This window comes from Osmerus mordax, chromosome 2 (assembly GCF_038355195.1).
Source record: "Osmerus mordax isolate fOsmMor3 chromosome 2, fOsmMor3.pri, whole genome shotgun sequence".
NCBI classification, from domain to species: domain Eukaryota; kingdom Metazoa; phylum Chordata; class Actinopteri; order Osmeriformes; family Osmeridae; genus Osmerus; species Osmerus mordax.
Genome location: NC_090051.1, coordinates 21,730,334 through 21,753,253, shown reverse-complemented (window position 1 = coordinate 21,753,253; position 22,920 = coordinate 21,730,334). Strand labels below are relative to the sequence as shown.

Here is a 22,920-nt window from a genome sequence, read left to right as displayed (position 1 = left end):
GAAAATGAGTTTTGAAGTGTGTGTATATAAAGGACTAGTTCTGCTAGCCTTCCTACACGCAAAGGATTGGAGTTGGCATGTCTGTAGTCGAGTGGAAAGCAGCATGTGTTCCCTTTGTGTCTAGTTATTGGCATAAATCGGGAGTCAGATGACTGAGCGGTTAGGGAATCTGGATATTACTCAGAAGGTTGCCGGTTCGATTCCTGCCGTGCAAATCATGTTGAGTCCTTGGACAAGGCACTTCACCCTACTTTCCTCAGGGGGGGTGGTGTCCCTGTACTTACTGTAAGTCGCTCTGGATAAGAGCGTCTGCTCAATGACTAAATGTAATAAATCACATAATTGTGTGTGCGTTTTAATGAGAATAAGTAGGAGCGTGTGTGTGCGTGAGCATGTTTACAGTAGGTACAGTACGTGGGCGGCGGTGGTGGGTGCCTTCGTAAAAGGAACTTGCCAAAGGGGATTTGGACGAGCTGGAGGAGAGCGGTTGAAACAGGGTCATAAAGTAGCAGCAGCTTCACAGTGGGCTGCTCACAGACTCACCGACTTCTGCTAATAAGGGCCGAGGACACAGAAAGGCGCTGTTGTGGTGAGGAATGCCTGACATTTTCACATGTACACAAACAGAGCTGCTATTCTGTCTGCAAGCCTTCATGCAACGGCACTGTCTGAGGTCTGGAGCCGGAGGACAGTCATGTCTATACAGTCAAACAGTGCTCCTGGCTGTCAGGGTCTTGCTGCAGAAACCTTAAGTGATGCTGGTGGAAGGTACGGCCATGGTTGTTGCTGTTTTTAGGTGCCTATTCTCATTGAATAATTGGAGTGGCCAATTTGTGTTGATGTGGGATTTGTAGTTCGTCTTTCTAATCTTCACCTCAGAAGTGAGGACAGTGAGGTCTCCCCCCCCCACCCACACACCCACACACACACCCCCACACACACCCACACACACACCCACTCACACACCCACACACACCCACACACACACACACACACACACACACACACACACACACATTGCACAGGGAGGCCAGTTCCTGTAACGGTTAGAATCAATCCTCTTTTTGACAGTCTGGCACCAGTCACGGCATCGAATCAGCCCAGCTCTCGTCTCCATCCCTCTCATGTCTCCTCCCTCTGACACAGTCCTGAGGTTGGGGGCCGGGGGGGCCGGGGGGGCCGGGGGGGTCTGGGTTCCTGCCGCCTGTCTGTGCAGCTGGTCTGGGAGCTAGACCCGTCTCTCCTTTCATCCCTGCCTGGGTGACGCACACACGCTATCTATAACACCTACAGCTTTTTCCACAGGTGCAAGTAGCTTGATGCAAACACACACGCTCACTAACAAGCTGAAAACCCTCTCATAGTCCGCACACACACACACACACACACACACACACACACACACACACACACACACACACACACACACACACACACACACACACACACACCAAGTGTAACTCCATCAGAAATAATTGGTCACAACGTCCGTATTAAACATAAGTTATGGCTCCATCTGCCATTTTAATGAAAGAATTCCATTAAATATTAACAAGTGAAAAATAACAGCAAAAAATTAAGCACTTAGGTCAGACATGGGGTTTAAATTTATGACGATGCACTTACTCTCAATGTATCTTAGGCATTTATGGTCCAAGTCATAATGCTTCCATTCCAATCCAACTCTGTCACACTGCAAGTGTGTGCTAGTGCATTTAGCGCCTACATCTTTTATGGTTTACGTTGTAAACCCAGGGTTCAGACGTGGTCATTGATTACATGTTTTCGCAGGCTGGTTTTCGGTTGACTGTTTTTGATTGGCTGGAAGCCACAGATAAATGTTGACACAGCCCAAACTTGTGAAAGCAACTAACATCAATGTTCAGGGTCCAAATACAAGATACTCAAAGGTTTGATAAAGGTCAAGGCCACAAATTAGAACTAATACTAGAATAATAATAGTTTTAAAAAGTCCCAATAATTTCAACAAGCAGCTCTTACAAATCCAATTTGAAGAGTTTTGCAGTGTTCCAGTTTGATCATTCAGTGAGAGCCCTTTTAGAACAATCTGTTACAGCTCTTCAAATGTCTGTAAGACACAATCATGTAGAAAAGTTTTCCTTTTGTTCAGGAAGAAGTTGTTTTCCGGGTTTACCATCAAACACTCCCACTGTGAAGCCAAGCCGGGTGATGTGAATTGAGAAACAATACACAAAGGTGACAAAATAATGGGTTTTCTTTGACAAGGGAAAAGCGAGTATCATGGGGTTGTCAAACAGTCTCTGGCTGGCTACTGTTCCAATACCCCCAGGAGGGAGGGAGGGCGCTGTGGGCGACATCACCACTCCCCTTCACTTGTTCATGGACACAATGCCAACACACCACTGCAGACAAGAGACTCTCTGTGTGTCTGTGAGCGTGCATCTGTGAGTCTGTCAGTCTGTTGTGTTTGAGTGATCGAGGGAGAGAAAGGGTGTCTCCAAAAAGTGTGCACATAAAAAGCTTGGTGTGTGTGTGTGTGAGTAAGTATGGTGTGTGTAAGTGTGTGATTAAGTATGGTGTGTGAGTGTGTGTGTGTGTGTGAGTGTGTATGCGTGTGTAAGCATATGTCTGCTGACAGCTGCCCGGCACACAAAACAGGCAGAGGAAGGAGGCTGGAATGTAAACAGCTTTGATGTCTTTGAGTTCCTCCATTCTTCCTCTGGTCTGCTCAGGGAGTACAGGGTGGGTGTGGACTGAGAGATCCCTTCCTCTCTCATCTGCCCCTGAAGAGCGATTATCCATGCCCCAAATGGCCCCTTGAACTCCAAAATGTCCACCTAAGACAAGAGAACGCTGTTATTAAAATTCCAGGCGTTTTCCCGAACGTACCACCTCCATGGACACTGTTTTATGGGTCAATGCCACCCCAGGACAAACTGTCAAATATGAGTGATGTTTAAACTAAAAAAGTGAAAAGTTGTACGTTGGTCTGTCTGTGTCTGGAATACAAATACAGGGTTTGGAATAACAGTGACTATAGTATTTCTTAACAGACAGCTGTCTTTCAAGACATGCAGATTTTTAGGAGCCCAATTTGTACAAAGGCAAACAAGTTTTATGTTAATTCTATATGTTACACTTGCTTGGTCATGAATTTACACTTATTACTGACAATCTTCTGAATTAATGGTTGATTAACAATTCACTGTTCATTTTATTTTTGCGCATTGCAAGCCATACCATGTGAAACTTTGTTAACAAACTGTTTAATAGGGTTTTCAATTGCGAAATAATTGTGACTCATTGTTACTGTACCCTCCCTGTAAGTACCTAACCATTTTCTAAATCCTGCTGAAGGAAGAAAAGAAAAACAATATTGAATGTATTATAAAAAGGTCTAGATCACAGCTACTTACTCACAGGCTCTGGGTCACAATGGAGTTTCTCTCTTGTATAAGGCTGCGCTGGTGGGGCCTTCAAACTGCAGCTTGATGGCCTGCTTCAGGTTGAGCTGTGGGTCCATCGTGGTCATGGCAACCATGGCATCCTCCAGTAAGGCACTGGAAGGTGACATGTCGGAGTTCAAGCTGAAGGGAGGAGAACAGCCGCTCTTCTGCGGCTCGTCCCAGGCCTCGCCCTGGTGTGGGCTCTGGAGCTGGAGGGGGTATCCCAGCGGAGGGCTTTCCCTGTTCTTGGAGGCTCTCACTGGCCCATCGTGTCCAGGCATCACCCCTAGAGAGGCCATGACCGAGTTCCACTTGCCTGCTCCGAACTGAGCCCTTTCCTCCTTGATGAAAGTGCCGGTTTGAGGATTCAGCTTGTTGGGATAGTCGAAGCACGGCAGGAATCCTTTCTGGGTTGTGTTGGAGTTCTTGTCGGGCTGGTGAACCAAGGCGCTGACGGTGCAGTGGCTGGGAGGAGGGCTGGCCTTGGGGGGCTGAGTCCTCCGGCTGCTCCTGTGGAGGCTGCCGGCTGCGGAGCCCGGAGGGGGGAGGGTGGAGTGCCGACTCCGGCTGCGGGGCAGCGAGTGCTGCTGGATCTGCTGGGTGAAGCTCACGCTGTCCGCCGGGACTGTCTGCACCGTGGCCTGGGAGTGTCCGGTGGACGTGGAGGTCTGGGAGCTCTGGATGGAGTGGAAGCGCTCGGTGGAGGAGGCCGGGGAGGACGCCGCGGACAGAGAGGCAGAACGGAGGCCCGCTCGGCCTCCATTCTGCGCGGGCGCTGCCATGCCCGGGTCGCCTCCGTTGCTCCCCGATCCGGCTGAGGGCCGGGTCTTTGCAGCGGGCCGCTGCGGCGACGGCAGGAGGCCCGGGAATGGCTTGGCGCCGTAACTCTCCAGCAGCCGTACGATGGTGAAATGACCCCGCTTCCCTGCCACTTTGACGGGACTGCGTCCGTAATTGTCGACGTGGTCCGGGTTGGCCCCACGCTCCAGCAGCATGGCGACGATGTTGGCGTGGCCTTCCTGCGCCGCGATCGACAGCGCGGTCGCGGCTTGGCGCCGGCAGGCCAGATCAACGTCGGTCCCACGGGTCTCCAGGAGCAGTCGGCCCACCTCCGCATGCCCCCTCCAGGCGACCGAGTGCAGGGGGGTCCGCCCCTCCGTGTCCTGGGCGTTGGGGTCGGCCCCGCGCCTCAGAAGCAGCCCCACTGCGTCCACATTGCCCTGCCAGGAGGCGGCGTGCAGAGCCGTGCGGCCCTCTGCGTCCCGGGACTCCAGGGGAACCCCGCCTTTCTCCATGAGCAGGGCCGCCATGTCCAGACGGTTCTCCAACACCAGCAGGTAGAGGAGGGGACGTCCTTCTGCGTCTCGCACGTCCGTGTCGGTGCCCCGCCTCATCAGCAGCTCCGCCACCTCCGCGTGGTCCTCCAGAGCTGCCGCGCTCAGGGCGGAGTGTCCGTCGTACGCCCGGTGGTCAATGGGCGAGCGTCGGTCCAGGAGGAGCCTGGCCGTGCCGCAGTGGCCCTCCTGCGCCGCCAGGATGAGCGGCGTGCGTCCCTCCATGTCCATCTCGCCCACCCTCGCCGTGCTGCCCCGCTCCGTCAGAGCGGCGCATGCCGCCCGGTGGCCCTCGCAGGCCGCAGCGTGCAGCGGCGTCCAGCCCATATCGTCTTTGTGGTTTTCGTCCAGCCCTCGATCCAGCAGGGCGCACACCACCTCCAGGCTCCCGCGCGCTGCCGCAAGGCTGAGAGCCGTCCGGCCCTCCCCGTCGATCCCGTCCACGGCCGCCCCCCAGAACAGGATACGCCCCACGGTGGCGGCGTGACCCATGGCGGCGGCGGCTAGCAGCGGGGTCACGGCTGCGGCGTGGGGTCCGGCGCTCTCGTCCACGTCCGCCCCCGCCTCCAGGAGCAGCTCCACCACTTCCTCGTGGCCCTCGTAGGCCGCCAGCAGAAGAGGAGTCATGCTGTCGCGGTCCCTGTGGCCCGGGTTGGCCCCACGCTCCAACAGCAAGCTTGCCACCTCCCCGTAACCTTTGACCCCGGCGGCCGTGGGCACGCAGAGAGCAGCCACTGACAGGGCTGTGCGGCCGTCATCGTCCGCCAGGCTTACGTCCGCCCCGTGGTCCAGCAGGATCTCCACCGCCTCCCGTTGACCCATGTAGGCGGCCGCGATCAGCGGCGTGCGGCCCTCGCGGTCCGCCACGTCCACCTGCGCCCCGTAATCCAGCAGCGTCAGCAGGATCTCCTCGTGGCCTCCCCACGCCGCCGCCCTCAGCGCGGTGCGGCCCTCCACGTCACACCCGTCCACGTTGGCCCCGGCGTCCAGCAGGAGGTGCACCGCCTCGGCGTGCCCGCCCCACGCCGCCGAGCGCAGCGCCGTCCAACCCTCGCTGTCCGCGTGCTCCAGCACCCTGATCGAGGTCTTCAGGTCCTGGTCCCGGGCCCAGTCCAGGACGACCGTCAGGGCCTGGACGTGGCCCTGCCGGGCAGCCAGGGTCAGGGGCGTCTGCCCCTGGTGGTCACTAATCAACGGGTCCGCCCCCCTGGACAGCAGCAGGCGGACCACGTCTGCCGAGCCGGCGTGCGCCGCGCTGGCTAGGAGCGTCCTTCCGTCCAGTGGATCGGTCCTGTTGGCACTGACCCCGCTGTCCAGCAAAACCCTCACAGAGTCCTGCCTCTCCAGAGCCCTTCGCACGATGGTACTCCCTCCCCCCGCGCAGTGTATGCCCACACTGGGGCTTCCGTCCGGGGGACACGAAGGAGGAAACACCCCGCTTTTCATCAGCAGCTGGAGGACGTCCTGTCGGACCAGGACGGGGGGTACGGCGGCAGGGGAGGGGATGCCGAGCCTGGGGGAAATAGGGTGCTCCCCCGGGATAACGTTTGGGGTGAGAGGGGGCACTCCTGTCCACAGCATCCACAAAGCCAAGAGACAAGTGTTGTCCTTATGCATTCCTGAGTTGATGAGGTGAGTTCCTAGCTGGCAGGTATCCTCGGTGTTCAGGGACCGGCTCCTCAGAGTGAGAGCCATGGCCAGCATGGTGTGACCCTCTGCTACACTACACAAGTATTTCTGAGTACAGTACTTGACGTCCGTCAGCCACTGTGCGAAGCTGGCGTGGAACAGCAGCTTACTTCCCCCTGGGCCGTCGATGAGGAGCGTGGAGAGGGTCTGGAGCTTCCTGTTGAAGTCCTGAACGGTGAGGGAGGTGTCCTGGCTCCAGACTGCCGTGAAGAGCTGCTGGGGGGTGAGGGGGCGCGTGGAGGCCAGCAGGACGTTGAGGAGGGGGCGCACCTGGAGGAACAGCCCCCGGGGGAACAGCCTCTGGCACAGCCAAAGGTAAAGCCCGTTGAGGGTCCCCGGGATGTCCCGGATCTCCCTGAGGCCCACCAGGGCTGCCGCTACGCCGTCCAGGACGCGCTCCAGAAACAGGAAGCAGCCGCCGCTCTTGATGTGCAGCAGGTTGAGCATGTCGGCCGTCTCCGGGGTGAGCTGGCGCCGCAGGGAGCCCTCCCGGTCCAGCCGTCGCAGGATGTACTGCTGGACGTCGCGTACAGGGGGTGGCTTGCGGAGGTCGTCCAGGCACAGCTTGCGAAAACCTTGCAAGGTTAAGAAAGGAACATGTGAGAGGGGAGGATAGGCACGGCCGAGTGCTTTAAGAAACCCTGCTTTACATTTTTGTGTTATGTAAAAAATACATTTAAAAAAGACCGTAACATTTGCTGCAAGCAGTTCTGGTTACTGTATCTGATGTCTTCCCTGCCACCCACTGCATTAGACTGCACTGGAGGATTATAATTGTCTGTGTAAACCCACTGAGTTTCATTTGGTATCTTTCTAAATAGTCTTTTTTTAATTAAAAAGAGAGGTAACCTTTCCCCATTACTGAAAGTAATGGGGAAAATGAAAAGATAAAACTGAGAATATCTTAATTAAGTCTTTGGAGTACCTTGAAAACACAATCATATCAGGGAAAACAAACTGCCTGAGCAATGTTGATATCCACAAAACACATCTAGAGCACATTTTTCCAAACAGTACATATAAGATAATGCTCTCCGGGGATGAAATGGTGTAACCATGTTTCATGTTTGTAATAAATAGCTCTGCGGAATAACACCGTCGGCCAAAAACCTGGGAGGTGGACGAACGGCAGCATAAATACCACCGTTTCCCAACGAGAGCAAAACTATGTCGTAAACGAAGACCTGATCCCAGATGTACCTGAGAACATCTTGCAGACGGCTTTGTTCTGGCGCCGTACAGAACACACCAGGAGCAGCCAGCTGGGGAGGAGGTGCTGGTAGGAGGCCAGGAGCTCCGCCACAGAGCCCACCTTCCCAGGAGCCTCCACGCTGACGACCCCGTCCCCGCAACCACAGTCCAGGGCGTCCACCACCACGAACACGGTCTGGGCCGGAGGAGGGAGGTCCAGCAGGGGCCCCAGCACCGCCCTGAGGAGAGAGAGTAGGTTAGGAGGGTAGAGGCACCGCCCTGGGGAGAGAGAGCAGGTTAGGACGGTAGAGGCACGGCCCTGGGGAGAGAGAGCAGGGTTAGGAGGGTAGAGGCACTGACCTGGGGAGAGAGAGCAGGTTAGGAGGGTAGAGGCACGGCCCTGGGGAGAGAGAGCAGGGTTAGGAGGGTAGAGGCACTGACCTGGGGAGAGAGAGCAGGTTAGGAGGGTAGAGGCACAACCTGGGGAGAGAGAGCAGGTTAGGAGGGTAGAGGCACCGCCCTGGGGAGAGAGAGCAGGTTAGGAGGGTAGAGGCACCGCCCTGGGGAGAGAGAGCAGGTTAGGAGGGTAGAGGCACCGCCCTGGGGAGAGAGAGCAGGTTAGGAGGGTAGAGGCACCGCCCTGGGGAGAGAGAGCAGGTTAGGAGGGTAGAGGCACCGCCCTGGGGAGAGAGAGCAGGGTTAGGAGGGTAGAGGCACTGACCTGGGGAGAGAGAGCAGGTTAGGAGGGTAGAGGCACAACCTGGGGAGAGAGAGCAGGTTAGGAGGGTAGAGGCACCGCCCTGGGGAGAGAGAGCAGGTTAGGAGGGTAGAGGCACCGCCCTGGGGAGAGAGAGCAGGTTAGGAGGGTAGAGGCACCGCCCTGGGGAGAGAGAGCAGGTTAGGAGGGTAGAGGCACAACCTGGGGAGAGAGAGCAGGTTAGGAGGGTAGAGGCACCGCCCTGGGGAGAGAGAGCAGGTTAGGTTAAACAGATACAAAGAGGGCAAACTAGGAGAGAATAAGTTGGTGTTTGCTGACGGCAATGTTTCCGGTGTTGCGTCACGTATGGGAGAAGAAATCGCTGTGGAGGAGGTGGACTTAATTACATCAGTCCCTGTCTGAACAGTGCAATAGCTTGACTGACAAGGCTGGTGATGAAATGCACACCAAAAAGGCAACGCGGTATCGCCGTTTAGCTGAATGTGTCATGAGTGTGAAATGTGGGGAGTCAGGTGGCTCAGCGGTTAGGGAAGCGGGCTAGTAATCTGAAGGTTGCCAGTTCGATTCCCGTCCGTGCCAAACAACGTTGTGTCCTTGGGCAAGGCACTTCACCCTACTTGCCTCGGGGGAATGTCCCTGTACTTACTGTAAGTCGGGTAAGAGCGTCTGCTAAATGACTAAATGTAAATGTGTGGCTGAGTAGGTGAGTTATTCCTCTAGATATTACTGCCCCTTTCACCGGAGTGTGGCTGTTTGAACCCATCCTGCTCAAACAAGCCTTTCCAACCCCCAGAGCTCTCCTCCTCTCTCCTCCTCTCTCCTCTCACACACGAGACTGGAGTGGTGTGATTGACTGGTGACTCAGGACTAAAGAAGGTTTTGGATTTCCTGTTCCTCCCTAGGTACACACACACACACAGTACGGAAGCTCACACACAGACACACACTCACACAAATACAGTGTTACGCACCATTACACTAGTCAAGGCACAGCACAGCAAAAATGAAAGTAGCAGAAAAGTAGAGCAAAGGTGGAAACACAGTTGAGAAAAACTCAACCAATCAGAGACACAGAGGCTTTACCTAATCAATATAATGATCCTAATCTCAATTATAAAAAGTGTTTCCCCATGATTTGCTTTTATCTGTCAGTGATGACTTGTGACTGCCTTGTACACACAGCCAATCAAAACAAATGTCAACCATTGCAGGATTTATTTACACAAAATCCATTCGGATGAATGAGATTGTTTCTTCTGCTGTGTTTCAGCATTTTGTTTCACATAAACTGCAGTTCACACTGGGCCATTCCTGTTGCTGCCTGTAGGTTAAGATATCTGAAGAGAAAATCTAACAAAGTATAGCTAACAAAACTTTCGCAACATGAAATCTGAGAGCTTACAGACAGATTAAGCCTGTTTATCAACGTGCATGTTTGTGTTTACAGTAGAACGAAACATGGACGGCTTCTCTTTCACTCAATTCAAACTTTAAAAGGCAGAACTTCACAGAGGAAACAAAAACGTATTGATAATATTTCACATGCCTCTGGACTAATTAATTACTCAAGACTGCTTTTAAAACAACACCCTTGTATTGGGCTTCATGTAAAAGCACTAAGTGCACTTTAAGAGTGGATTCAACCCTCAAGTCTGGGCTCCGGTCCAGAGCATGTCTAGGTGCTGGGCTTATCACTTGTGTTGTGTGCTTTGGTAATGAGAAAGACTGGACACACCCTGCCTGCCCACACACTCAGAGTGTTAAGAAGAGGGTGAAGGGCCCTGTCAGTGACTCACCGTGCCTCCTGCCCCATCCTGTCCTCGTGAGCCTAGCCGCAAGTACACTTTGACCTTTGAACCCCGCCTACACCCAGGGCTCTACTGTAATTGGACGCGGATGTGGAGAACGGAACTAGAGAACAACTTTGCCTCCACGGTCATAATATTGATCCAATTAATTCATATAATAGTCAGAGGGAGTCAGGTGGCTGAGCGGTGAGGGAATCGGGCTAGTAATCCGAAGGTTGCTAGTTCGATTCCCGGTCATGCCAACTGACGTTGTGTCCTTGGGCAAGGCACTTCACCCTACTTGCCTCGGGGGGAATGTCCCTGTACTTACTGTAAGTCGCTCTGGATAAGAGCGTCTGCTAAATGACTAAATGTAAATGTAAATATAAAAACTAGCGCACTTAAAGAAAACGTTGGCAGAAAATGATCCTGTGGTTTTAGAAACTGATGCCTCTCTGCGACGGCCCCTCCTGCATGGACGACCGCGAGGGGGCCATTTTATTTTAAGTCCTCAGAGGAAGCATCCTTTGAGCCGTTGTACGTACCCCGTACAATAAACAACCCTTGTTAAACGTGGATGATAGTGTTTACCAACGTTAATGACTCGCTGTCTACAGCCTTCTGTTTATAGCTGCTGAGTCCCGTACGGGCCTTTCAACGCCGGCTCCAAACTAATGTTTCATCTGTGTGTTGACCACTGTTCACACAGCAGTGTCTCAACCGCAGCCACTTTCCCCCACTGCCGCTGAAACCACACAGCTCCCAGCTAGAGGGCTGGCTGGAGGACCATGGGGAATGCAGCCTTGTATTTCACACCAGGGATTAGCAAACACAGAGGGGGAGTGTGAGGGTCGACAACGCTTCGCAGAGTAAACACAACAAGAGTGAGAGAGAGGGGGGGGAGAGAGAGAGAGAGAGAGAGAAAGAGGGGGGGGGAGAGAGAGAGAGGGGGAGAGAGAGAGGGGGCGAGAGATAGAGGGAGAGAGACAGAGGGGGAGAGAGAGAGAGGGAGAGAGGGAGGGAGGGAGGGAGAGAGAGAGAGAGAGAGAAAGGGACCTCGTGAGACCAGCGACTTCGCCGAATGGTACGGAGTCGGCCGCCGGACGCATTTTTCACGTCTTTGTCCTTTTCTCTCCTCTCGCGCTCTGAAAGGGCCGTGTCGTAAATAGCATTGTGGCGTTCATTCAGACTGGAGGCCTATTGTAAGTGTGCTGAATGGCTTGTATTATAAGGGGAGAAATAAATAAATATAGAAGCCAAGGAAATGGGACAATCGCTGGCTTCCTATATGTGGCTGTCTTGGCTGTCTTTGTTGGTCTGAGAACCACATGGGCTTGAAGTGTGTTGAATAGAGCGGATATAAAATCTGTTAATCGATTAGTGCTGACTACAAACACCTGGAGACTAACAAGGCTGCTTTGATGACAGCCGTACGAATCTCTTGCCGGGTCTCTGCTCAAGCACATCTGTTTGCATCGACCGCTGTGTCGGGTGAGAGCAACTCTTCCCCTGCCGTTTGACAGCGCTACCTCTGAGGTGTATTCATCTGTCCATCACGCCTTGTCACTAAGCACCACGGTAAAAACAACCCTGAAAATCGCTTCACTGAAAGCCGGTTCCACCAAAAGCACTCAGGATGAAAGAAGAGGGTACAGTACAAAGAGAGCGAATAGGCACAAACCTTTTAAAGGTGTCGTCGGGGTCCCTCTGGCAGTGCAGGGGCTCCAGAGCCGAAGCCAGGCCAGGGTGCCCCAGGGCGTCCCTGAAGGCCGGAGGGAGGAGCGGCGAGGCCCGGAGCTGCTCCACTAGCCCCAGGACGAACCTCCACAACGCCACGCTCTGCTGGTCCTCCCACTGGCAGAAGTGGGAGGCCAGGCAGCGACCCGCCAGCCCAGCCCCGCGACCCGCCTCTGAGGTGGGCCACACAACCTCGGTGCACAGGGCCGTCTTCCCAGCTCCGGGGCCCCCGGTCACCAGGACCCCCGGGGGCCGGCCCGGGGCCGAGCGGCTCTCCAGACAGTGCCTGAGCTTTTCCAGGGCCCATTCCCTGCAGTAGAAGCGCCGCCCCAGGAGCAGGCTGGTGCTGCCGCCACCACTCATCGGGCACCTCGCTCAGCGACCGCTGGGACACGACAACACGCCAGCGCCCGAGGCGCCGCTGCCCATGCTCCGCCCCACCGCCTCCGTCTTCCGATCCGACGTTTTGTGTTTTTTTTACGACTTCGGACGACCCGCAGCCCTGGAGACGAGTGTGCTCTCCTTGATCGTGGAAGCCTGGGAACTGCTGAGTGGAGCTCCTCGTGTTTCTCCAGGTGTCCAATCAGAGCCTCGGGGTCAGGGGTTAGTCCGAGGGTGAGAGGTTACGGAGGCTCGTCTCTCTTCTCACACAGGTGCTTCCAGTCAGCTAGAGGGCCTCTGTCATCTTGACCTTGTCCTCGGGTTAGACATACCCAACAAAAGAGCAGGTCCACGAGTTGAGCTGCCACACGCCTACTGACTCATTGACTCATACACACTGCCGACACCACTCATCCTGAGAAGGAGAGAGAGAGAGAGAGAGAGAGAGAGAGAGAGAGAGAGAGAGAGAGAGAGAGAGAGAGAGGGGGGGGGGATTAGAGGGAGAATGTTTCGCTTTCCCGTACAGATATTAAAGAGCTTGTTTTATCTCTCTCCTTACTCCCTGCATCCCAAGACTCTAAGTGATTCTTGCTCGTGTCTCTCTTCCAGTTTGTCTTTAAGTTTCTTCCTTCTCACAGTGCCTCCGTTCTGTCCAAATGGAATTCCCTCCTCTTTCACACTCCCTCCCTCCCTCCCTCTCAGCTGCTCTCCGGTTTTTCTCGTCCTCCTTTCCTCCTCCCCTCGATTTCTTAGCATGTCAGGACATGCACTACAGCAGAGAGGCATTTAAACTGAGAGAGAGAGAGACAGAGAGAGAGAGAAAGAGAGAGAGAGGGGGGGGGGGGAGAGGGAGAGGGAGAGAGAGAGGCAGCAATACTGTGTGTGAGAAAGAGAGCGTGAGAGAGAGAACATATGGAGTGTAAGGGATTCAAACCAGAAGGTTTGAGAAGGTGTCTGGAGTCAAAGAGAAAATGTTTGGAATCAAAGTTCATCCACAAAAAGCATGTTACAAACGAGGCTTTGGCGCTTCTTCTTTGGGACCTGATATAAAAGTGTGTAGGTGCTGACCTGTTTAAATATGCTTAGTGGCGTCATTACCAAACAGATGTGCTAAACCTGAGCCTGGCATAACTGCATGGTGGGGCAAAGCTGCAGAACCCAGGGCTCTTTCTGAACTGCTGACAAAGGCACTTGCTCACCGTGTAGCATAAAAAGAGGCTGACTGTGCTGTAATTTCGTCTACTAAAAGCAGGTCGGTTCGAGCCGTTTGAACAAGCGTGCGCAAGACGCAATGGAGTGATCGAGTGATTTCACACAGTCGGCTATTCAAGCTGACACCTTGGTCTTGCCATTTGTGGAAAGGTTAACTGGTAGGTGACAGGCTGTAAATTAGCCCACCCCATGTATCACTTGCCCTTCTATCCATCAAACAAAATCAATCAATAAAAAACACGATTCCAATCAAGTATTGAAACGCAGAGTTGGGGCTGAGGGACTTGGAGTGAATACCGCAAGTTTTTGGGATAACTGAAAAGAACCTTCTGAAGAGCCGAGACTGATAGTCACCCGACATTCTTGTCGTTTCTCTTGCCCTTTACACGACCCTGCTATTTCTAGTGTCCGTTTCTCTCTGGCGTGTTAACGACACCACACTCCTGTTCAACTGAGGTAAAGGATGGACACCACAAATAGATTTCGGCTGAATACGTGTCGCGCTTATCTCATTTACATATTTGTGATCGACCTCGGATATTTCTAGCTAAAAACCGCGCATATCATGTTAACTGTCTTTGACACCTGTATAGTAATACATGTTACAAGCTACTCATTTTAAGATACATTATTATTCAACTGAATCCCTGTAGTATAAAAATGTATTGGTCTCAAGCGAAAGTTGCGCCTACGGTACTATCGGAGGGAAAATATCCCAGCTTGCATTGAATTTCACAGGCGGGCTACAGGTGCTGCATCAAGTGCTGACATAGCGATGGCCAGAACAGTTCAAACGAACTGCTACAATACGCTACAATGTTAGAAATCCTAATTAAAATGTGAAAACTTGAAAAGAAAATGTGAGTACCTTAATAATAGGCTTGCTTCTCGGAACCGTCGAGGCAATCTATTGTATTGAAGCGCATGGAGAAGCAGTTCCGTACACCTTCCTCGGTTTTTCCGAAACATTCCACGAGCGTTCGGTTAAATGACGCGCTACATTTGTCTTGAATTAGGCTATAGGCTGTTTCAAAAAGGCGTGCATGCTATAACATATTCCTTCGCCCTCTTCGACATCCTTATATTCGTATATTATAGTGTCATAGATACGTACAACAGTTCCCCCTGTTGAAAATAAATCTGCTAAGTACAACTCAAACACAAGTAGCCTATTTCCCTATTTGGCGTGGGAGAATACCAAATGTCAATTTAAATGACCATATTCGTGAAGTAACAAAATGCGTGTTTGTTTAGCTCGTATATTTTCAGGTGTGTTTGGGTGCCCCCGTGCGTGCGGGTTCATGACATCCACGGGTCTGCTCTCCTCCAGCCTCTTTAACTGCCAAAAACCATGTAAAAATACCCAGATTATGTCACACAAGGAAATCCTCCGTTTTTTTCTTTCCGTGTGAGAGGGACAGGATGTCAGCCATGAATAGAGAGATCCGTGGAATGGAAAGATTACCCTCAGTCTTCCTACACCAACAAAGGCAAACACACACATTGTTGGGGGTATTGTGAGTTCCAAATAGGCTACACTTAAACCAACAATGACCCAAACCTCAATATATAATGTATATGGTACCTAGACGATTTGCACTTCCAACCAGTTATATATATTGTGTTCTAGTGTTGTGCCTTAACATTTATTTATTTATTTATACATCTATGATTCATAAACAACAGCTCTGCCAGAGAAATAGATGTAGGAGCAGTTCACAACAGGTCTTTGCTCATTTGCATAGTGTCCATTTGAGCAGTTCGATATATCTTTATGTATCTGCCTTGGGTCTCGTTCCAGCCTGTTGATGTGAACATGCTCTGGAGTGAGCTTTGGTATTTTAGAAGGATGATTTTAAGGATTTCTGACAATTAAATTCATGGTGTTCTAGGAGAGTTCAAGGTGAGCTTTCGTCCTCCATAAAACATTTTAATGGCATTCAAATTCTGTTTGTTATATTTAACTTGTTTACAAAAAAAACAGAACTCCCTTCAGTATATCTTAACCTTGCCTTCACAACTCCTTCATAGGACAAAGGAACAGTCATGAGATGGATGAAGCATATACTGTGAAAAGTGTGATACTGTATGTAAAATAATGTTTGCATTATATCACAGAAGAAAAAGAGAGAGTTTTGAACCTGTGGGCTTGGTCATGCAATTATGAAGGAGATAAGGATCTTAAACTGCATATCAGGTCAGTGGTCAATGTTTTCTGTTGCCTCACAGGTCATGGCCTCTACATATTGATTGTGTGCTGCATATGAAAACATATAGAAAAAGAGACAAACTCGGCCCTTAGTTGTGTCTCGCTAGGATACTCCTATTTAGATTTGAACAGTGCATCGTTATGTTCTGTATAATCTTATTGTTATCCCCATGAGAAAACTGTACTATACAGTAATAGTTTGAATGACTTGACGATACATTAAGCACTTCAAATGCAAATGCATGAGTCTACCAAAATAGAAGAAAAACAATCTGCAGCCAGACCCAGTGTGTCTCTTCACTACACTTCCATGTTGCGACAGCGGGGCAGAATCTTCTGTGTAATCTCCCACACAGCTTTCATCCATACTTGACTCTGTATGTCACGGTCACCTTGAAAGATGCACACTGTGTTGCAGAGCTGGTAACCATGGGAGCACTCTCCTCTACTGGAGTCAGACCTGGAAGAGTCAGGGTTTGACTTTCAAACTGGAGCCAAGTGTGAGGCAATCACTACAGTCTCTGGGACAAGACCTAAAGCTCCGGAAACTAATCCGATCAAGTCTTTCAACTGTTCTTTTTCACCCTTTAGTTTTTTTTGTTCATCAGCAAAGTTATTTAAATGCGGTCATGACGCAACTATCCTTACCTTCTCCCCCGAGTCCACCCACCGACCTTTTCAAACAAAAAACACTCGATTCACGTTCAGATAACCTCTGACACGAGGAGCCCCTCTCGTCAGTGACCCAAGGCTCCACCCAGACCCCCGACCACAACCCTGAGCCTTAACTCGGGTATAAAGGTTCATCTCCCAGTCAGAACACCCTGTATCCAGCTCTGCTCTCCAGGCCTCCTAGACCCAGAGACCCGTCCACCATGCTGCTCCTCCAGACTCTGTGTCTGGGCCTGACCTGGGCTCTCTGCCTCGCCGCTCCGTAAGTAGACACACCCTCCTGATGCAGTCTCTGCCGTCTTCTTTAACAGTGTTCTCTTCTCACGCTCTCGCTATCTTTCCTCGTTATTTTTCTCTTGCTCAGTGGTAGAGAGTTTGTGCAGATCGAAAGGTCGCAAGGTCAAGAATCTCTACTTAAGTTGCTTTGGATAAAGGCATATTCTGTATTAATACATTCATTATCACAAATGGAACATTCTCATGGGGTCCCTTTACAGACTCTGTGTGTGTGTACATACATGTAGGTGTATGTAGAGCCAATCATCATTTGTTTGTCATTGAAGTCAAGACTATTGACTCTTCAAGACTATGGACTGTCAACACTGCACTGTGTGTCCTGGTGATTCAGACCAGGATATTGATTGCTCATGTTCTCTCGACAAACATGGCAACATGTTTAAAGTGCAGAATCGTTCTGGGTACAGTTGTATGCATCTTATCTGATCAACTCTTCATGACTTACAGTACATTAACATGAACAGATAACTGGGTGGCACTTCATGTCAATACACGAAGCAGGGAACATAACAGTTTTTCTATCAAAATGATCTCATGACTTGGACGAGATCATTGCAGAACCTTGTGTAGGTTATGTTTTGTAACGATATTCATCATATTTTGTTTCCCTTAGCAACCATGACCTTTCCAGACAAGGTAAGACCTGGTGAAACCATTTACCCATGATACCGTGGAAACACGGTAAAGCTAATCATCATGAGAAAATTCTAATTTTGCATAGTTACATGAATGTGGTTAACGGGATTGTATATAGTTACATGAATATGGTTAACTGGATTGTATATGGTTACATGAATATGTATATGGTTGTATTTGGGGGCAAGGTGTCTGATCAACCAAGATTTGTGCAGAATATCTGCCTTGTCCTTACATGACCACAAGAGGGCGGTATTGTCCCACTCATGGCCACAAGAGGGCGGTATTGTCCCACTCATGGCCACAAGGACACAGATCACTGATCATTCTACAATAAAGGAGGAAGCAACTACTTTGTTCAGTATGTTTGAAGATGACATAACAGATGTTTGAAGACCACAGGAGGGTGTATGGTGTTATGTTTTTGTGGTTTTGTTCTGGCCAGTTCGTGAGGTGCTCCCGCTGGCCCTCAGTGACCAGGTGGACCGATGTGAAGGCATCGAGTTTGACGCAATCGCCCCAGACGCCAAGGGAATCACCTTCTTCTATAAGGGTAACGCAAGTGCCTGCAGCTTAGTGTTGTTCATTCTGAATCAGTCACAAGCCTCGCTTTATTTCTGAAAATCAACAAACATGAATGTATTACCAAAAAGAAACATTGAAGTAAAACACATACCAACGTGTATGTATTTGGGACTTTGGGACTCACCGATGTGACACCACATCACAAACCCATGTGTTTACATTTAGTCATTTAGCAGACGCTCTTATCCAGAGCGACTTACAGTAAGTACAGGGACATTCCCCCGAGGCAAGTAGGGTGAAGTGCCTTGCCCAAGGAACACAACGTAATTTTGCACGGCCGGGAATCGAATCGGCAACCTTCTGATTAAAAGCCCAATTCCCTAACCGCTCAGCCATCTGACCCCTGGTCAGTTTGTGGCTGGTTGTAATGCTTCCTCCTCTGGACCTTGTGACCGGCAGGTAAGCACATGTGGACGGGCTTCCACGGCCCCGCGGAGCTCCTCAGCGCCTCCTACAAGGAGCTGGAGCAGCACCCCCTGCTGGGCAACATCGACGCCGCCCTCTGCCTGCATCACGCCGACGATGCCGACCACAAGCACGTCTTCTTCTTCCTGGTACGATGACCTCACTTCCTGTTTATTCCGCACTCCTTTCTTAAGATACCTGACGGCTTTACCCATCAGCGCTCTAACCTGTTCTCATCTTGTGACCTTCGGTTATCAGTGAAACCATCCAACCTTACAAGATCAGATGATCACATGAGGGAAAAAAACGATTCTGCACATTTCCAGTGAATGGTGACGGGTTGCTGCTGTACAGTTAGTGTAAGGATTACACCCCCCCCCTCTCTGTGCCCCCACCACCACCCCCCTCTCTCTGTGCCCCCCCCCCCTCTGTGCCCGCCCCCCCCCCACCCCAGGATGACAAGGTGTTCAGCTACCACGACCACACCCTAGAGGAGGGCTTTCCCAAGGACATCTCCCAGGTGTTTCCAGGGATCCCGAGCGACCTGGACGCGGCCGTGGAGTGCCCCAAAGGAGAGTGTGTCCGGGACTCTGTCATCTTCTTCAAAGGTGAATATAAGACCGTGTTCGTTTAGCACACGCTTTCATCCAAAGCAACGTCCGGGGGGTAAGAATCTGCAATCTCCTCTGTCAATGCTCTCACTCAGTAGATATGAAAGAATAAATTAACTTTCAATGGAAACGTTTTGGTACAATTTCAGTCAGCGCTGTGTGCTTTCCCCAGGTTCTGAGGTGTTCCACTACGACACGTACACCAAGAAGGTCAAGACCAGCCAGTGGACTCATTTCCCAAACTGCACCTCCGCCCTACGCTGGTTAGACCACTACTACTGTTTCCATGGACACCAGTTCACCAAGTTCCACCCTGTCACCGGTTCTGTGACGGGGACCTACCCCAAGGATGCCCGTGACTTCTTCATGAAGTGCCCCAACTTTGGTGATTTTATCTACACTATATGAGAGAGAGAGAAATATATATACAAAATCCTAGCTTCCCGTTGGTCGCTGTGCTGGTGTGTAACAGTGTCCTGTCCTGCTGCAGGTCGCCTTAGTAACCACACAGAGAGAGAGCGCTGCAGTCACGTCCACCTGGACGCCACCGCCTCCGACGGCCTGGAGAGAGCGCTCGCTTTCAGAGGTCAGTGCAACCAGGCCCGCCGATAGGGGGGGACAAACAGGTCTGTTGTGCCGGGCCTAGGGTAGGGTGGGCCCAGGGTAGGGTGGGCCCAGGGTAGGGTGGGCCCAGGGTAGGGTGGGCCCAGAACTGGAGCCGAGGAGAGGAAGAGCAAGGGGAAAAGGAGAGATCTGGGCGCGGGGGGGGGGGGGCATCTAAGATTCTCGTCCCGGGCCCAGGCCAGACTGTCAGCTGGCCTGAGTACAACCCCTGTGTGTGTGTGTGTAGTCTCACACTTCCATGAATTACCTGTCACAAAACGAACCTGTGTGTGTGTGTATGTTTTTGTGTATGTGTGTATGGTCACCTACCATTAACTACTTCCATTAACTGCTAAACTGTCCTCCCTACTTGCTCCTGGTCTAGGTGACTACTTCTTGCGGGAGGATGAGAGGACTGGTGATGGCTGGCACGCATTCCCTATAGCTGAGTACTTCAAGGAAGTAAAGAGCGACCTGGAAGCAGTGTTTTCCTACGCCAGCCAGCTGTACCTCATCAAAGTGAGCAGAGTTCAATAGTGGCAAAATGCCCTCAATATTGCGTTCACTACTAAATCTTTACTAAATGAATCCCTGACATGAGGGGCATATTATCATTCAGTACATCGTAAATGTGTGCACTGTAAAAGTGCTAGCCAATCAGAATCTATTTTTTACCTGCTTTTTGAAAGCAGCTTGCTAATATAGCTAACTGCATGCTACTGTTCTAAGCTAACGACATGCCATCTTCGACTTTCTTCAAACTTTTCTTCTTGACTTTAAAGATTTGGGCCAGATGTTGTTACCTATCGTATCGTCATATTGTAATCTGTGTGCCGCACTCTGATGACAGGGTGACCAGGTGTTCCTCTACTCGTCTGGAGATAAGTATGAGCTGGTGGAGGGTTACCCTAAACCCCTGAAGGAGGTGTTGGGCATCGAGGGACCGCTGGATGCTGCCTTCGTCTGTGGAGAGTACTCTGTTCTGCATGTGGTTAAAGGTAGGTCTATTTTACGTCTGTTTATATGTCAAGAAAAAAATGGCGCGTCACTTGTCTGAAGAGCACTATTATGTGTGTTAAACTTAAACTCAAAGACTTATATTAAGTTAAACTGCTGCAGAATGTGACACCTTCTGGAATCCCCATTTTCTTGTCATGGGCAGAGTAAAAAAAAACACACCAGTTAGAGAAGACCGCGGGGGAGATTGAAGGGCAAAACTGTCACCGTCACCTAATGATCTCTCCTGTCTGTCCACCCGCAGGCCAGCAGATGTTTGACATCGAGCTGACAGCCGTCCCCAGGGCCGTGGTTAAGGAGGCCAAACTGCCCTTCGCCAAGCTAGATGCTGCCATGTGTGGCCCCGATGGCATCAAAGTGTTCGTTGACGCCGAGTACTTTCAGTACGCCACCCCTATGCTGTTAGCTTACAGCCGGATCCGACCTGAGCCACACAAGATGTCCCTGGACATGTTCGGCTGTGACCACTAGAGGGCGCTAATGATTTGCAAACGTTGATCGGCGCTGTGGTGAATAAGAATAATCTTGCAGTTATTTTTGGTTTATTTAGTTTTTCAACAGGGAAATACAGTCATACAAGAAAATAATGAGGCTTCAGTTTGTAATTAAACAAAGTTATTTATCTATACATCAATTACTGTTTTCAACAATTTTCAGTATTACACAGTCAACAACGTTGGACGTAGAATGAGCCTAGACCCTGAGCAATAGTAATGAGTCATGTAAAGGAGTGAAACAGTCCCTGTTTAATTGGTATGGTTTCGCATCATTTGTCAATTTTTCAATTTGTCATTGTCAAACTACAACAGATGCTACCTCCATTTTACATCATGTGTTTAATATGCAACAACTTTTACACGCATTTGTTTTTGAATGTTTACTCTCATGAATATCACTGTCACACAGTCACATACATTAAAGTTTTTCAGTTCCTTATGTCACAGTAAAACCTTTAATACTTTCATGCCTCTAACCATATTCAGACTTGGACAGATTGCTAGGGTTTAGTATAAAAGGTTAGTGATTTAAAGGCAGGGTAGGCAAGGTGCGCAAAGCTAGCTATTTCAGCTTCTTTTTGACACGATTCAAACCAAAATTTCCCACCTCCTCCCTTCAAAGCCACAAAACTACAGTGACAAGCATTGAGTGGAGGGGCAGAGTGCGCGCAGGTATGTAGGTAGACAGACAGGTGGCCCGCCCAATCAATAGTCAGGATACCCTTTAATGATTGGTTGTGTTTATTACAGTATTGTGACGCCCACAGATGTCGGAATGATTTCATATTACCGTCAAACCTTTTGATATATTGGTTGCTATCAAGACGTGAAGTTACTTTCGGCAAATATGACAAAAAGTGCTTCTCAACAACATTGCCTACCCTGCCTTTAAGCCTATACAGTGGAAATGCCTTGTATCGTCACCACTTGAGTGGAGTCCTCTGTGAAGGTCTCGTCAAAAGACCAGTGACATAAAACTAGTGCAGAGTATGTGGGGCCGGCCTCACACAAACACATATGAAATGTTCACACACATGAAGACTTTTGATTGTTATTCTTTAAACCTCTTGAAACCTTTGTTTTATGACTGTTTTATGAATAGAAATCAAATATTTTTTTCCACACACAGTGAAAGGAGAGGACTTTCAGATCAGAACTGCATGGTTAAGGATCAGAAACAATCACTAGCAAGAGCAGTTACACCGCAATCGTCCACAGGCTCGAAGTGCATGACAACTCATAAAAAAGTCTAATCGTGTTGATTTTATCGAATTTCTAGTGGGACACTGACTCAGCCAATCATATCTCAGGGGGCGTGGTCATCGTGGGGATCTGGTGATGTCCATAGTTTGCAGCCAAGTTGCAGGTTAGGCAGTAATTACTTGGCTACCTAAATGTAGTAAATGGTCCCGTATCCAGCAGAAGTTCAGCATTTGTGACAGCATTTGTCAGTGTTTCAGCAGTTCACGCAATGTGATAAACCAGATTCATCTAACCTGTGTAATTGAACTCTAAAATAGGCTACAGTATAAAAAACTGAGATGTTTTTTCTGCATAACAACATAAAACAAACATATTCTACGAATGGCTCATATTCAGGCAGACACCAGTGCATGGATTATGACCACTCGTTTGGCTGAACGCTCTTTGATAAATGTCTGGCAGGTGTAAGTGATGTTACCTGAGCTTGAACTTGGGTCCACAGAGCCGCAGAAAAACCTCCTGGTCATTGACTCACTTTACGTGGGAGTCAGTTACACGAAAGACTCAAATCTCGGTCTAGGCATGTGGACATTTAAAACACTGACATTAATCTTTGACTACAAATGAAAACCACTCATAGCCAACATATTCATTTACCTAATCTTAGTTATGTAACATTGATATAAAGGGGTATTAAAGTACAATGGG

General features: G+C 50.3%; 2 protein-coding genes across 4 annotated transcripts; one reads left to right on the top strand and one right to left on the bottom strand.

Annotated features, from left to right (window-relative positions):
* Positions 1 to 1,499: 1,499 nt before the first annotated feature.
* On the bottom strand, positions 1,500 to 14,493 carry ankrd50l (ankyrin repeat domain 50-like). Of its 3 annotated transcripts, none has more exons than XM_067258782.1 (5): positions 14,346 to 14,493; positions 11,829 to 12,680; positions 7,652 to 7,881; positions 3,399 to 7,026; positions 1,500 to 2,819 (listed from the first exon to the last, which is right to left on the bottom strand). In XM_067258782.1, exons 2-4 carry the CDS (start codon positions 12,245 to 12,247, stop codon positions 3,413 to 3,415), a joined length of 4,263 nt encoding a protein of 1,420 aa, XP_067114883.1. In that variant the 5' UTR covers positions 12,248 to 12,680; positions 14,346 to 14,493; the 3' UTR covers positions 1,500 to 2,819; positions 3,399 to 3,412. The 3 variants fall into 3 exon arrangements, with proteins under 3 accessions (XP_067114883.1, XP_067114882.1, XP_067114884.1); XM_067258781.1 differs by lacking the exon at positions 14,346 to 14,493 and adding an exon at positions 12,825 to 12,932; XM_067258783.1 differs by lacking the exon at positions 14,346 to 14,493 and adding an exon at positions 12,825 to 12,932 and having other exon boundaries at positions 3,403 to 7,026.
* A 1,593-nt stretch (positions 14,494 to 16,086) lies between these two features.
* Positions 16,087 to 21,097, top strand: LOC136967599 (hemopexin-like). Its single transcript, XM_067261447.1, has 11 exons — positions 16,087 to 16,109; positions 16,534 to 16,620; positions 16,723 to 16,757; positions 17,737 to 17,844; positions 18,276 to 18,430; positions 18,736 to 18,889; positions 19,065 to 19,277; positions 19,383 to 19,478; positions 19,881 to 20,014; positions 20,346 to 20,493; positions 20,757 to 21,097. Exons 1-11 carry the CDS (start codon positions 16,087 to 16,089, stop codon positions 20,981 to 20,983), a joined length of 1,380 nt encoding a protein of 459 aa, XP_067117548.1. The 3' UTR covers positions 20,984 to 21,097.
* Positions 21,098 to 22,920: the final 1,823 nt, after the last annotated feature.